The following is a 16272-nucleotide window of genomic DNA, read 5'->3' as shown; positions in this document are numbered from 1 at the left end:
AAGTTGAATTTCCTGTCATTTGTTCGTCATCCACACACGAACTTGTCTTAGAAAAAATAATTCTCTGTACATTAATCTCAGTTTCAGGTAAAGAGATATGTGGTCATCCTATGTTCAATACTTCAGTACTATGATTTTCTTTGATTACCACTATTTATTAGATTTCGATCAATTTCTATTCCGGCTTCTATCGGAGTTGACGAGTTCGTTGTGGCCGTAAATTATAAAGAATTGAACGAAGCATATATGCACTGTAGTTGCTCAATCCTGTGAATACTTTAACTCACCTATTATGAGCAAGTATATTTGCAAAAAAAAAAAAAAAAAAAGTATATTTGCAACTTCCGATAAAAAAAAATAGTTAATTCTTTTATAAGCCAAGGGGAAAGAATATATTTTGAAATTGATTATGGAAATGGGGAATATGTCAAAGATTTCAAAGAGACAACAACCCGACCAAAGAACAGATAACAGCCAAAGGCCACCGATGGATCTTCAGCGCGAGAAAAAAATCCGGCACCCGGATGTGGGCCTCAGCTGGCCCCTAAATGAAATGTGCAATATAGTTCTGAACTTCAGTAAAAATGGATGTAAAACTCAACTTCAAAACATGTAAATGAATTAAAAATAAACCGTGAAAGGCCAGAGGCTCCTGACTTGGAACGTTAAATATGTTTTGTGATATTCCAACCCTTTCCTTATATCTCTAGTCAATGTAAAATACACTTTGAGAAACACACAGCAGTGCGCACAGTTAAAAAGAGGTCAGAGTTCGATGTCAGAAGAGGGTAGCGAAAGAAACAAAAAAATCAAAAGACTACTAGTAGTTACTGACATGCCAGCTCCAGACCTCAATTAATTTGTCCGCAGCAACACCAAAAGTATCATAATAAAAAGTTTCATTAATATAAAACAGTTATAGCGTTTGTTTGAACTGAATGCTCTATGCCATTTTTTTTTAATAAGAAAATGTGAATTTAGTGAAATAATTTATTTATATTATGTTAACAATGGAATTTTAAATAAATTCTCATGTTTTTATTATCTTACGGTAACCGTTGTTCATTAATCTTTTTATCAGTCAGGATTCGACTTCGTCAAAAATTTCTCAAAATTACGGCCCTCGGGACTGCAATTGGTTTCTCTTGGTGATACAGCATGCGATACGGATTTTGCCATGTATTATTCTATATGGAAACCATTTACTTCAAGTGTGTAAAATAGAAAAATCGGACTTATTAATTCAGTCTTTTACACAGGCACATACGAAGTCATATGTCCTGCCGAGAGTAAAGCTTTAACTGAAGACATTTTAATTTTTTGTTCACTTCAAAATGTAATAAACTTTGACAATAATAAGATTTGCTGGGGGAAATTTTGAGAGTTTTGTTACATAATATGGTGGAAGAAATGACATATCTCTTTGCAGACTTTGCAGTGGCTACAGAAGAAATGTAGGCCTACATCGTTTACAACTCAAGTTAAAATTAACCAATGACCCAGTGGCGGTTCCAGAACTTTTCGTAAAAAGGGGGGGGGGGCTGACTGACCTAAGGGGGCCGCTCCAGTCACGCTTCAGTGATTCCCTACATAATCAACCAAAATTTTACAACGAAAAGGGAAGGGGCTGGGCCTCCTTGGTCCGCCTATGTGACCTAATGAATATAACACTCATACCACATCGTCACAAATCTAGTCAATATGAATATTGTAATATAGAACTTTTGATGCTGTATATTTCAATAAACCTCGGAACAGTATATCATTAGATATTTTCCTGGATAAACTTATCAAATGAACACATTTTTGTATCACTTTTTTATGCTAAGCATGAGCATAGAATTCTTCATGCAAGAAAAAGAAAAATCCACTATCATATATATGAGAAATAACTTGTATTATATTTTTGGAAAACAACATTTGTTAATTTTTTTTTCAATTATAGATTTTTTTGAAGAAAAAAAAACATTATTTTTTTACTGAAGAATAATCTAAATTACAATATTTTGACAGTGTTCCACAAGAAAGGAGGTATTAACGCAGATAGTATTAAAAAATAGTTTAATTAGTTTTACTGGTTTCTCTCCCCGAACCAATATGACCCTTTAAAAAAATGAACCATGCGGACGATTTTCCGTCAAATAATGAGATGGTCAACCAGTTACCAGCCGTCATTCCAAAGTAAGCTAACATTTTAATCCAAATTTTAGTTGAGATATCAGCATCTATGTTTAAATAAATGCAATAGCATATCATTCGAAGTTTTATGACCTTCAATAGTTCGGTAGACATGTTCAATGTTGATGCACACAAGTTGAACTAAATGTATTGTACATGAATAGTAATTTTTGGGTCCTTTACAGCTTGCTCAATGCTGTTTTGTGTGAGCCTAGGCTCTGTAACTTGACCTACACATGTATATAAAGGTTTACCTTAATAAATTGTGACATGGATGGAGAGTTGTCTCATTGACACTCAAACCACATCTTCCTATATCTTTATACCAAGGATTTGTATAGATATATAAGTATCTTACTATACAAATCCTTGTTTATACTATCAGTCCAAATAATTATGAAGCAAGGGAGATAAACCAGATGTTTCTGGATTTCATGTTCTAGAGGGTATCATGTCTGTTTTTTCCATAAATACGTTTGCACCTAGTCCAAATAATTATGACGTCTTGAAACGTCATAATTATTTGGACTAGTTTGCACCATGCATGTGAGAATCCCATAAATTTCACTGAGACCGTTCACACTTTTTTTTATATTTTTATTCAAATAAAGATTGTATTCTTAGAAGTTTTTATGTTTGTAGTACATGTACATGTTTATGGATATTATTTTCTGTTTTAAAATTCTTAAAGATCTTTGAGGTTTATTAATTTTTCTTCTGTTCATTTAAGTTTACCATATTAATTCATTTATATCGACCACAAAAATCAACTTCCATTTAAGAATAATTGTGTTTAATTAATTAAAATTACTTAAATATTTCAAATGGTTTTGATATATTGAATGTGTTTTTGCTCCAACTGATACGATCTTACAATAACATAAGGTGGTACCCAACACCTTACCGAAATTTATTTGGCTCTTGTAATTTTTCTTAAAATTTTGACAAAGTATTTACTTTGACCCTTTGACAAAAATATAAAAATTTCAAAAAAATTGAACCAACTGTTTAATCAGATTATTACACTGGTTATAGCAGTTTGACAAAAACTTATTTTGCTCATTGAGAAGCTTAATAATCCCTTAACAACACAAAATCATTAAAATGTTATTCTGATTTTACAGAGTTATCTCCCTGTAGTGTTAGCATGGTTAGATACTACCGAAGATCATGGAATTAATTGAATTCATTCATAATGATATTATTATTGCAGGCAGACGATTTTTAATGGATAACCAGTTACTGAATATGAATAAATATTTTATGAGATGCGAGGAATATCAAAAAAAATATGATGCAGATTCAAAAAGTAGGTAGAAGTTTATTTTCTTCATATCATAGTCAGTCCATTATGAATTGAAACCTACAAATTTTGTTAAAATTAGACAGGTGTTTGGTTTGATCAGGTAGATGGTTTATACATGTTATATCTGGTATAGAATTTCATAGGGAGTGTATTTTACATAAGTGTCAACCTGACTCAGGATATCAGTGAGAGCCTCTCAATAATTTTCAGAAACTTTATAAATATTTCTTAAGAACACTTTCCTGGGGCTCTTTTCACAAAAAATCTTTCGATTGAAATTGATCATAAGATATATACTGAAATGTTCCATACTAATGAGTGGTTGTATTGTTACGATTTTTTGTGAAAAGAGTCGCTGGTTAGTAAGTCTAATCTACCACGTTTTCTCTTTTTGTAGAAAAAGTAAAAAAGTAGAAACATGATGTGGTTTGATTTCTACTGGGTAAATACATTTATTCATCACAGGTCAAGGATGTAAACAACTATATAGGTGGCGCTGTTAAGTATTTAACAATAAGCAAAACCCATACCTTATAGCAAGCTACTAAAAAAGCTCTGGCCTGTCAAAATATGAAACAATTGAAAACTAGCAAACAACAAACCTGAACACAAAAAACACCCTAATGTATGTAGCAATCAACAACAAACAAAGACTCCTGACTCAAGACAGGTATATTTGTGAGTGTTAACCTTCCCTCCAACCTACCATGCTGATTTTACAACACAACATAAAAAAAAAAAACAACAGTAAAATTCAGTTTGAACAAATTTGATTTGTCAGATTTGCACAAAGTAAAATTGAAAATTCATGATAGTTTTTATACATCAATAAAATTATGTGCCAAAACATAGACATAGACAATACATTCAGTTTTTATTCCAGAGACTTTTGTGTTGAAGATGTCAAATAAAATGAAAAGTGAAGAAAGAATTAGTCATGATGATCTACAGACAATGATCCATCTAGTTCGGTCACCCAGGGAATTTGATCTTTGTGTTGATATGGCTAGAAGGTAACCTCCAAACAATTCTTATTGGTTATTTATAAATATCGATTGATCTCAATAAGAAATTACATTTGGAGGTTCAATAATTATTAATTGACCATGAAGTCAACTTTTTTGATGGATTGAAAAGAAAATAATTGGATGGATTGAACTTAACCAAAATGACAAAAGATTCAGGGTTTTTGTACTGTTATTTTATTTTTGTCCCCTGCATAGCGCATTGTGGGGGACATGGAAATACAGGACATCCCTCCATAGGTCTGGTCTGGTCTCACTATTTTTAAAAAAGAGTTGCGCCCCTTGTAAATATTAAATTTAAGCTCTAACAGGGTACAATTTTTACCAGATTTTTATAAAACTTATACTATACATGTACTTTAATATAAGCAATATCTTGGATAATCAATTTTGTTTAAAAAGAGTTGTGCCTCTTGGAAATATTAAATTATGGAAAATGGGAACATTGGATCTGTGTTGTTTTATTTTCTTTTCATTATGCCAAAAAAAAAAAAATTTGTGTTAGGTTATTATTTGAGCTCTATCTGAATTTTAATAGTAAATTTTCTAAAGTAATAGGAAGATTTTATTGTAAATTGTATTTTGCAAATCTTTTACCTTCTGGACTGGAAGGCATAAAACTTTGCTCAGTGCTCGGAGTACAAAAATCATGCTCGAAACATGAAATCCAGCAATTTGATTGGTTGATTTTCGAGTCTGAGTACAAAAATCATGCTCGAAAGTTTTATGACCGTGAGGCCAGATTATGTCAATTTGAAGTAGAAATATTAATAACCATAAAGTATGAAGTGTAACAGCATAACTTAAAATTTACTTAGAAAAGGATCACAGTTTACTGTGGATTCATTAATATTCGTTGGTACAAAAATGTATAGGGGAACACAAATTTTCTAAAGGAATGTATGCAGACATTGTCAAAACCACAAACTTTAATATCCACGAATATGCATGTTTTCCTCAATCAACGAAAATTGGTACCCATGAAAATAAATAAAACCACAGTACTTTAAAACTTATATATGTAAAATGTTGTACAAATGTAGATCAAATATTTATTCTGCAAACTCTTTAAGTCAAGATAGGTCAATACATTTGCATTTTTTTAATGTATTTAACTCAGTTATCTTAAATAAATTATCCCATTGAGTGTATGCCATCAGAGTTTTACAAATAGTTTTATTTGTATTTCAGTTATCAAACAGCAAAGGTTAATTCATCTGAAAACAGCAAAGTTTGTTCACCTGTGAATCACCAACTAGCAACAGTTCAATCACCTGTAAATATTCATACACCAACAGAACACCAGCCAACCATGTTTCTGTCACCTAAAGTTCACCAAACTTCAAAAGTTCATGCTCCTGTAAATCATCACCAAACATCCAAGGTTTATACACATGTAAAACACCATACAGCAAATGTTCATGTTCTTGCACACCACCAAAACAACAAAGTTCATTCTCCTGGTAACTTGAACCATGATTGCAAGGTTTCTGCATTTTCAAATCACCAAACTGTCAAAGATAATACCTCCATAACTGAGGAAGCTGGGAATGTTCCTATAAATCCTACAAAGTACCAGAATAGCAAGTTGGACATTGGGTCACAGTTCATGAGGATGTTGCATCATTTTAAGAAAGCATATATCGCTATTATGTTTATGGAAGATAGGGTAGGTTTTTCTTTAATTACTGTTCGTTTAAAAGTCTTTAAGGTGGTACCTAACACTACAGGGAGATAACTCTGTAAAATCAGCTAAACGTTTTAATAACATTGTGTTGTTAAAGGGATATTAAGCTTCTCAATGATCAAAATTGGTGTTTGTCAAACTGCTGTATAACCAGTGTAATTTTTCTGATAAAACGGTTGGTTCAAAATTTTTGAAATTTTTATATTTTTGTACGAGGGTCAAAGTAAATACTTTACTTTGACAAAATTTTATGGAAATTAAACGAGCCAAATTAATTTTAGTGAAAGTGTTGGGTACCATCTTAAGATCAAGTTTGTCAAATGATTAGGCTTCAGCAATAGATCAATTTCAACTTGGTATGTAAAGCTCCAATTTGTCTTCAGTTTATAAAAGTTGTGAAAAGAATAAGCCGAAACAATCAAAGATCTGCCATTAAAACTGTATATTTCTTGCAATGCAGTATAGTCTGTAATTTATATCATATAAAGTATAAGCACCTGTTTCAAGAGTACAGGATAATAATCACCATGAGTGGAAATTATATGTACTATTTATATGTTATTGAATAAAAAGGTTTGTAAATTTTCTAAAGATTTGTTAAAGCATACTCAAGTTATCAGGTAACACATTGAAAAATTGCCAAGGTTTTTATTTCAATAATGCTAGAATGCGTATGATCACCATTTATAATATTTTTCAGATTTCCAGCTCAAACTTGAGCAAATGCTAAAGAGTTTTGTGTAAATCACTGTCAAAGGTCTTCTTGAATTGGAGTCCTAAATCTGGAAAGAAATCTTAGTTTTTGAAGAATAGGATATAACATTTACTAGTAAACTAAAGTTGCCTTAATTATATATTTTTTTATTGCAAAAAATTATTATAAGACATATGAAAACAACAGAATTTGCTTTTGAATTTATCTTCTGATGACACGACTTCTTAAGTTTTGTAGGTTTATCAGGTGAAATTACTTCTGTAATCTAAGTAGACCTTGGATTTTTTTTAAATAAGTTACTAAGTTATTATTTTGATGAATATTTTCCAAATTTTGTATTTATAGATTACTTACTCAATACTGGTAATAGAAAAACCACTATGGAGCGTACCTTGTTTTATGCTGTTAACTAACTGTCTGTTGGCGTCTGACAATGACTGGTCTGAAACTAATTGATGCAAAGCCAAAGAGCTGTGTTATTTATGAAATTTGAGCAACAACAACAAAAAAAAAGCACCACAATTAATGATATGAAAATTAATGTTGAAATGTATTTAGACATTTTATGACGAATACTATCTATCATGTCTATATTTTCAGTCCACCATGAGGAATTTTCTGTATAACAATTCTGTGATTGATGTGTATATGGATTTACTATTCAAGACAGAAGAATATGAGAAAGTTGTGAGAACTTATGAAGAAATAGATTATTTTAATGAACAAAAACTTACAAATCATATGACACTGGTCATGGCAGCTTTATATAATTTAGTAAGTATTTTATTGCATTTCACATTTAAAATAAAAAGCACAGCCTATAAAGCTTTTAATGTGCATACATATTAATTATCAGGCGCTGGTCCAGTTTTTTTTCAGGCAGGGTATTAAAGGGAAGGTAGTAGGGGTGTAGTTACACCAATAAAACCTTTCAAAAATGTCAGAAATTCAAGGGTCATGAGGATAGATACAAAGCAAATGGTTACACATATTTACAACAACATTAATTCAATTTCGTTTTTCTTGGATGTATGTGACGGAAAGTGATGACAAACACATCAAAGTGTTTATACTGCTTAATTACAATGTATAATGCACACACACACCAGTGATAATTCTTTTGAGTAATTCCTGATCCATTGTTGCAGAATTTGTGTTCCCATTTTGTAGATATTTTAGTAAGAACTTGATTAACTATAGGTAAAACCAACAAGTACTCGATTAGTAATTCCTTACCGAGATTACATCCCTAAAAGAAATGCCAATCAAGAGAAGAATATCTGTGTTTTTTCCTTTTTTTACTTTAATTTTGTTACAGTATTCAATTTTGTTTTTAGAATACACAGGAAGCTTTGGAGAAAGCTGTTGAAATCATACGTGACAAATATTTACAAGATATAACCGTGACACCACCAAAGGCACGAGCATTTGCTGCAGCTTTAGCTCTAAGACAGGTATAATAATACAGACATGACAGATGCAACTATTTAGCAGTATGTCATGTATCAAATATTCAAAAATATTCAACTTGTTATAAAAGCAACCCTGATAAATTCTGTGACTTGGCCGAAAGTGTTGCCGTTTAACTTTACCTATTGTTCAACCAGTTCGTAAATTTGACAAGATTGGGTTGTGTGGCCAAAAAACAATACAGGTAGCATTCAACTCTCAAAATACCAACTGATCAATTTAATTTCTATGTTGTGTCGTGTGTACTATTGTTTTTCTGTTTGTCTTTTTCATATTTAGCCATGGAGTTGTCAGTTTGTTTTAGATTTATGAGTTTGACTGTCCCTTTGGTATCTTTCGTCCCTCTTTTAAATGTCCCAATTGTATTGTCAATTTTACAATCTGGTTGAACAATAGGTAAAGTTAAACACATTCATGATTTAACGGGTTGTTCAGACACTTAAAGAATATGTTTTTTTTATATTTGAATTATTTGATTAGTTATTCTATACTAATGTTATAACTACAGAGCTAGGATTAAATTTTGTTCAAAGAACATGCTAAAATATCTAATTGAGCAATTGGACTCGACAAAAATATGGAATTGATGATTTTGATATACATGAATAGACATGGTCAGTATCTCAACAAAACAATAAATCCAGAAAGACATGTAGAGGTGAATATTTAGGCCTTCAATATTTTTAAGGTGGTACCTAACACTACAGGGTGATAACTCTGTAAAATCAACTTAACGTTTTAATCACATTGTATTGTTAAGGAAAGATTAAGCTTCTTAAAGATCAAAATTAGTGTTTGTCAAACTGCTATTTATCCTATGAAATTTTAACGAGAAAGTGATTGGTTCAAGTTTTTTGAAATTTTTATATGGTTATCAAAGGGTCAAAGTAAATATTTTGTCAAAATTTTATGAAAATAAAACGAGCCAAATTAATTTTAGTCAAGGTGTTAGGTACCAGACTTTAAACCATATGTGAACATTTAATTTGTGTTTGATGTTGACTAGTTTTGAAAATCCTTACCAAGGTTTACCCTTCTTCTGAGTTCTGACATCAACCCCAAATTTTCAAAGAGCAAAAGTAAAAGAACTCCCTCTTACATGTTATTCCTGTAAAAAATAACTATAGTAACATAGAAGAATGTACAATATAGAATCATTTTAGACTAATACTATATGAACTGTCGCGACATTTGTTTCAGGATGATCCTAATCTGGCATTGAATATTCTACAGCTTGGTTCTGAAAGTCATTCCATAAATAATATAAACTCAGCAATAAGAGTAAGTAATAGTAATAATTCTTCTTGTCTATTTTGATGTACAAGTCTCACATTATACAACTAAAAGGTGTTATAGATTCAAATAGTAGTAATAGATTTCCTTATATAAGGAATAAACTATAAAAGTGACAACTTCTTTTGTTACTAGAATATTCCAAGTTTTCAATAGGCTTTTCGAGTACCAAGATGGCAACCAAAAATACTAACAGATCTATTATACTTGTTATATGCATTGTAATGCTGTAAAGATTTAACCATTAAAACAGAATCCAAAATAAATAACGCAATTATAGTGTTTCCTACAGGTGGTTTTGGCGTGTAATGGCGCCCTGCCGCGATTTCTCGACGCCCTGCCCTTTTTGGGAAAAAAAATTGGCGCCCTGCCCTAATTTTGTCGAAATTCCTGACGCCATGCCTTTATCATCGTAATTAACAACCGGTACTGAAAGACATATTTTATGAATACCGCTCGAGTTATTTCCCTTCAAAACAAAAGTTCACTAGGTCGCCATTTTGTAATCGATTTCGTAATCAGCTGATTAGCAAACTGCAATAGATTGAATAGTGAATACAGATACTAATCACGGGTCCTGATTGTATCCCCCAAGTCCCAGAAACATCGTTTTGTCTAGAAGATTAATGAAAAAACATCGATGTGATGCTTAGATAATTTTTTTTTTACAGCTGATAGATTTCTAATTTACATAATTTACATTGTTTGCATGGTTGAACAAGCCAATGAACGGCGATCATGAGACATTTGTCAAATTGAAAAGTAAAAATTCTTTTCAAACTATTTTTTAGATACAAATGCTTGACTGTACCTTAAATGAAATGAATAAAAATCCAAACTAAATTATTAAAAGCAGAATAATCCAGAAAATAAATGAATTCCTTGATCAAATGTTTTCTTTTGTTTACAAACATGTCACATGATCATTTTAGGCGGGAAAAATACTTGGGAAAACACCTAAGTAACAGACAACTATGTCTGGCTATTTATAGACATTTAAAATAAACAGCTGATATGGTAGTGCTATGAAAGTAGTAACACTTGTTGTATCTATATTAATTTAATTTGGAAAACGGTGTAGAGGGGAAGGGGTTAATTTGTAAAGTTATTTTTTTTTTGTAATTTAATAAATTTTGGTTACTAAAAATTACCCTGGATATCAGGGAATGTGTCAACCTGTTTTTAGGGAAAAAAAGGAGGATTTGTCAATGACAATTGATATGACCAAAGCAATATTTTTATATACATGTATATGACATAGTGCTTTCTTGTTTTTAAAGAACTGATTTTGTTTTTAATTGTGTTTATTGTTTTAAATATTTCATATATATATGTTTTAAACACTTTTTCTTGTTTAACAATTTGTTTTAATGATTGATTACAGATGTATATGTCCTTTTTATAATATTAAACTAGTATGTTTTAAATGAATCCATTTTATAGAAATTGCCTGTTTATGTTAAGTAAGTGCCCTAAAATTGTTGTCCATCGCGCCTAATGTGCCCTCTGAGCTAACAATTACCCTGCCCTTTTTAAAAGCTGCAGGAAACACTAAATTACTTTAAAACTCTTAAAAAGCTAGGGAAATCCCTTTCTCAACAATGTGTATCTACTTGAAAATTTGTGTAATCAAATTCCCCTACAGTTTTCATCCCAGATCTCTGAAACGACACAAGATGATTGTCCATGTTATGAAGTTGTGCACTTTTTATAATGGAATTGTTTGAGAAATGTTTTCCCAATTTTTTATTTGTGAACCTTATCATTTTTCATCAAAATAAAGTCACAAACTTTGACCTAATTTTGTGCATTATACTGAAACTATAACAGATGTAGAGAAACTGTACTAGCAAAAGTGATAAGCAAAATAAAAAAACAACAAATAGGTATATAGCAGACATCAATATTAACTGATTATTAGAGATGTTGTCCTTAAATGAAATTTTTTACTTGAATGTTGATTTCGTCACATTTTTAAGCCCCCCACAGCAGTGGAGGGGACATTAAGTATTACCCTTGTCCCTCTGTATGTATTTCCTGAAATGGTTTTGGTTCTCAAACTTCAGCTTGTCTCAACCAAATGTTGTGAAACTTATACACAAAAATTATTACCACAAAACTCAGATCAAGTTCGTATTTTGGTGGCGTCACTTTTACCTTTTTTGAGTTATGTCTCTTTATAGTGTTATACGCAAGTGAGGGGGATCATCTGTGTCCCATGGACACATTCTCTATTTATTGTATGTGTTGCGTGAAGAATTGGAAATAGCCTTATTGCATTGTATCAATTTTATGCAAAAATGCCAGGTACAAGTAAGCAATACAGGTTCATGGAAGCCTCTAGTTTACATTACTCTGCACAAGTGTAAACAATAGGAAATATATCAATAAATGAGTTCACTTACTCCTGTTGAATTTAAGTGCACAGAAATTATTGAATTGCTTCAAATGATGAAGAATGTACATGATGTACATTTAATGATTATTTTACTGTTTATTTCAGGTCATGGCACTGGCAAAGTTAGATAAAGTTTATGAAGCATTTCAAATGTTAGATTCATTCCATAATCAGATAGGTCATGAAGGTGAAACCTTTAAAAAGCCAATTAGAATTTACCCAGAATGTGTAAGTTTGTTATCAGTATACTGTGGATTCATTAATATTCCTTAGATACCAATTTTCGTGGGTACAGGGGGACCACAAATTTCAATGTTCAACAAATTACATATTTTATAAAGGTGTTAATGCAGACTTTGCCAAAACCACGAAGATAAATATACACGAACATGCAAGTTTTCCTCAACCCACAAAAATAAATGAACACACAGTAAAATTGAGAATGACCCAGAGGTGTCCTTCAGCTGGCCCCTAAACAAATATGTAACCCCTAAATAAATATGTATACTAGTTCAGTGATAATGGACATCATATTAAACTCCGAATTATACACAAGAAAATAAAATAAAAAATCATACAAGACTCCTGCCTTGGGACAGGCGCAAAATTGTGGCGGGGTTAAACATGTTTTTTGAGATCTCAACCCTCCCCCTATACCTCTAGCCAATGTAGAAAAAACAAACGCACAACCATACACATAGTAAAACTCAGTTTAAGAGAAGTCAGAGTCCAATGTCAGAATATGAAACAAAAGAAAATAAACAAAATGACAATAATACATAAATAACAAGAGACTACTAGCAGTTACTGACATGCCAGCTCCAGACCTGGATTAAACTGATTGATATTTATGTCTTCATCATAGGACACTAGGACACGGTACATGTTCTCAATAGGATTGCTATATCAACACTTTGCATCACAAATATCAATTTGAAATCTTGCTTTTGTGAGGAGGGGGGGGGGGGGGGTTTATTGCAATATCATTGTCCCTTCCTTTGTCTAACAATTATTTTAATCACTCTTTTTTGTCAGGAACTTCTTCACACAATGACATCACATTTGTTCAGCAGATTACAAAATGAGATGAAATGTGTCAATGCTTTTCCAAACTGTCATAGGTGTAATACCACCAAATCATAGTACATCACATCTGGTTTAATAACAAAAAAGGGTTGAAAAAAAATATTCCCTTGAATTTCACTGTTGAAGGAAGTTAATCCTGCATTTCATTTCGGAACAAAATTCTGAGTCATAAACATATATTTATATCTTGGGTGCATCAAAGCACCTATCTTTTTATACACCCTTTTACAGGACGTATTATGGTATACCGTTGTCCATCTGTCTGTTCGTCTGTTGTCAACATGTCGGACATTAACTCAGAAACTCTTTAACCATTTTGCATAAAACTTTAATGAATTGTTAATATCTATTGACGTGAGCTCCCTATTGTTTTTTATAAATTTTAGATTTAATGTTTTCAAGTTATGGGGTTTTATTCATTAAAAAAAAGGTGGAATTTCCAAATTTCAGACAATAACTCCAGAATGCTATCATCAACTTGCAAGAAATTGTGGTGACATGAGCTCCCTTTTGATTTTTATAAATTTTAGATTTTATGTTTCTGAGTTACAGGGTTTTTATTCAATAAAAAAGTATGATTTTCAAGTTTTCTGACTTAAGCTCAAAAATGCTTTCAGCATTTCTTATGAAACTTAATTTTATAAATTTTGCTTTTTACGTTTCTGAGTTATGGGGTTTTATTCATTAAAAAAAGGGAGGATTTTCCAGTTTAGCAATTCTCATAAAACTTTGGTAAATTGTTTATATCTATTGTCAGATGTAAGCTCCCTTTTGATTTTCATAAATTTCTAATATGACATTGAGAATTAATTGAACTGTATTGATCTTTATTCTTTGAAAATGTGATGGGCGTATCATGTGCTCATGGCACAGCCGTTTATTTTATTTGGTGTTTGTATAAAATATTTTGGAAACTTGAGGTTAAAGTTGAGAATGGAAATGGGGAATGTCTCAAAGAAACAACAACTTGACCAAATAAAAAACAACAGCAGAGGGTCACCAACAGGTCTTCAATGTAGCAAGAAATTCCCGCACCCAGAGGCGTCCTTCAGCTGGCCCCTAAACAAATATATACTAGTCCAGTGATAATGAACGCCATACTAATTTCCAAATTGTACACAAGAAACTAAAATTAAAATAATACAAGACTAACAAAGGCCAGAGGCTCCTGACTTGGGACAGGCGCAAAAATGCGACGGGGTTAAACATGTTTGTGAGATCTCAACCCTCCCCCTATACCTCTAACCAATGTAGTAAAGTAAACGCATAACAATACGCAAATTAAAATTCAGTTCAAGAGAAATCCGAGTCTGATGTCAGAAGATGTAACCAAAGAAAATAAACAAAATGACAATAATACATAAAAAACAACAGACTACTAGCAGTTAACTGACATGCCAGCTCCAGACTTAAATTAAACTGACTGAAAGGTTATGATTTCATCATATGAACATCAGGCACATGGTTACTAAAGCATAAAAACCATAAAAAGGGGTGAATTTTGATTGGTTAACTTCCTGTGATTGTAATTATCATATATATGCAATTAAATTTCATGTTTATATTTGTCTATAGTACTTGACAGGATACAATTTGTACCCATGCAAGGCAAGTGTTTATTCATTTGAAACAGATAAATTCTGCACTTTTTTTGAAAAGTGCATATTTATCAAAGACTTATAGGCGTAAATCAATGGTGGTATTACTCGCACATTAATTTCCTGTTTGCTGATACCTTAATTTTCCATATGTTGAATGAAAAAGTTTATTTTGTCACCTTTTTCTCAGGAACTACTGAATGGGAATGCCTTTATATTTGTTCAGAAGATTGACAAAGTCTGTCAACACATTCAAATTCTTGTTTGATGATAATTTGAACTATGAGTATGCTTAGCATGACAACTTGATCAATTTTTTGTATTGATTAGTTCATTGATGTTAACTTTTAAAACCTCCAAAGTTGGAGGAGACCTCCACTTATCAAAAGTATATAGTTGAAAGATTTACCACATCATCATCAGTGTCACATCATTTTATGGGCATGGGCTTTGCTCATTGTTAAAGGCCTCATTGTTAAAGGCAGTACAGTGACCTATAGTTGTTAATTTCTGTGTCATTTGGTCTCTTGTGAAGAGTTGTCTCTTTGGCAATCATACCATATCTCTTTTTTATATTGTATAGTTACTGTAGAGACATATTTCATTATTAGAGCCAGTGGTCATTACCAATATTTAAACATTTTTTTATTGCAATATTTAAAAAAAAGTTATAAAAAAAGTGATTAACAATTGGAAATGATTATATGTTCAGATTAAAAAAAAAAAAAAAAAAAAAATGTTCACCTCTTAATATATCAGGATTCTAAAGTCTAGTTAATACTGTGTTATTTACTTTAAACAAGTTTTTTATTACTAGCATATGAAAAAAATTATTACAAGATTTATTTTAATAAGGTACTGAATTATGTTTTAGTAGTACTATATGGTTTTTATTTTATTTCAGCTAAATGCATTGAATGACATGGTCAAAAGAAATAGTGATCCAGAAATTCTAGAGAAATTTACAGAAATGAAATACAATTTACGAGAAGCTGGACTAATAAACTGTGTGACATTATTTCAAAAACTTTCACAAACTTTATATAGTAATCCTCCTAATATATGCAAATGTGAATTAAATGAATATTTTACATCTGATAGATGTACCCCGGTGCATAAAATAAAAGTGCTATAAATCATCATGATTTTGATTTTTCTATAAAAAAAAAAGGTAAGAAAAAATACAAATTTTTGGTATTCATTAATGGGACAGCAAACCGTCATCACAATAACTCACAAAAGGAATGAATTTGTATCATTGGTGATGCCTGGATTATTGTCCAAAGATCTAAACAAACATATAAGTACTACCATGCAATTAGTTTTAGTTCAGTACTGATATTATTTAACCAACAAAATCAGTGTAGATTTTCAGGGAGAAAAAATGAAATTGCTATTCCTTTGTAACAATTCAAAATTTTCAAGTAATGTCTAAGATTCCCTGTTTTTAATTGAATTTATTTTATAAACACTCAGTAGTGTGGAAACAAGCAGGCCTTAATATATCTTGTTTAAT

The 16272-nt window shown here is 31.3% G+C and overlaps 1 protein-coding gene across 1 annotated transcript; it reads left to right on the top strand.

Moving 5' to 3' along the window:
- The first annotated feature begins 2078 nt into the window (after positions 1–2078).
- Positions 2079–15896, top strand: LOC143072614 (uncharacterized). Its single transcript, XM_076247651.1, has 9 exons — positions 2079–2181; positions 3392–3487; positions 4368–4497; positions 5701–6178; positions 7512–7685; positions 8249–8365; positions 9582–9662; positions 12178–12300; positions 15661–15896. Exons 1-9 carry the CDS (start codon positions 2121–2123, stop codon positions 15889–15891), a joined length of 1491 nt encoding a protein of 496 aa, XP_076103766.1. The 5' UTR covers positions 2079–2120; the 3' UTR covers positions 15892–15896.
- The last annotated feature ends 376 nt before the right edge of the window (positions 15897–16272 follow it).

The sequence above is a fragment of the Mytilus galloprovincialis genome, chromosome 4 (genome assembly GCF_965363235.1).
Source record: "Mytilus galloprovincialis chromosome 4, xbMytGall1.hap1.1, whole genome shotgun sequence".
Taxonomy (NCBI): Eukaryota; Metazoa; Mollusca; class Bivalvia; order Mytilida; family Mytilidae; genus Mytilus; species Mytilus galloprovincialis.
This window is presented reverse-complemented; position numbering and strand designations above follow the sequence as displayed.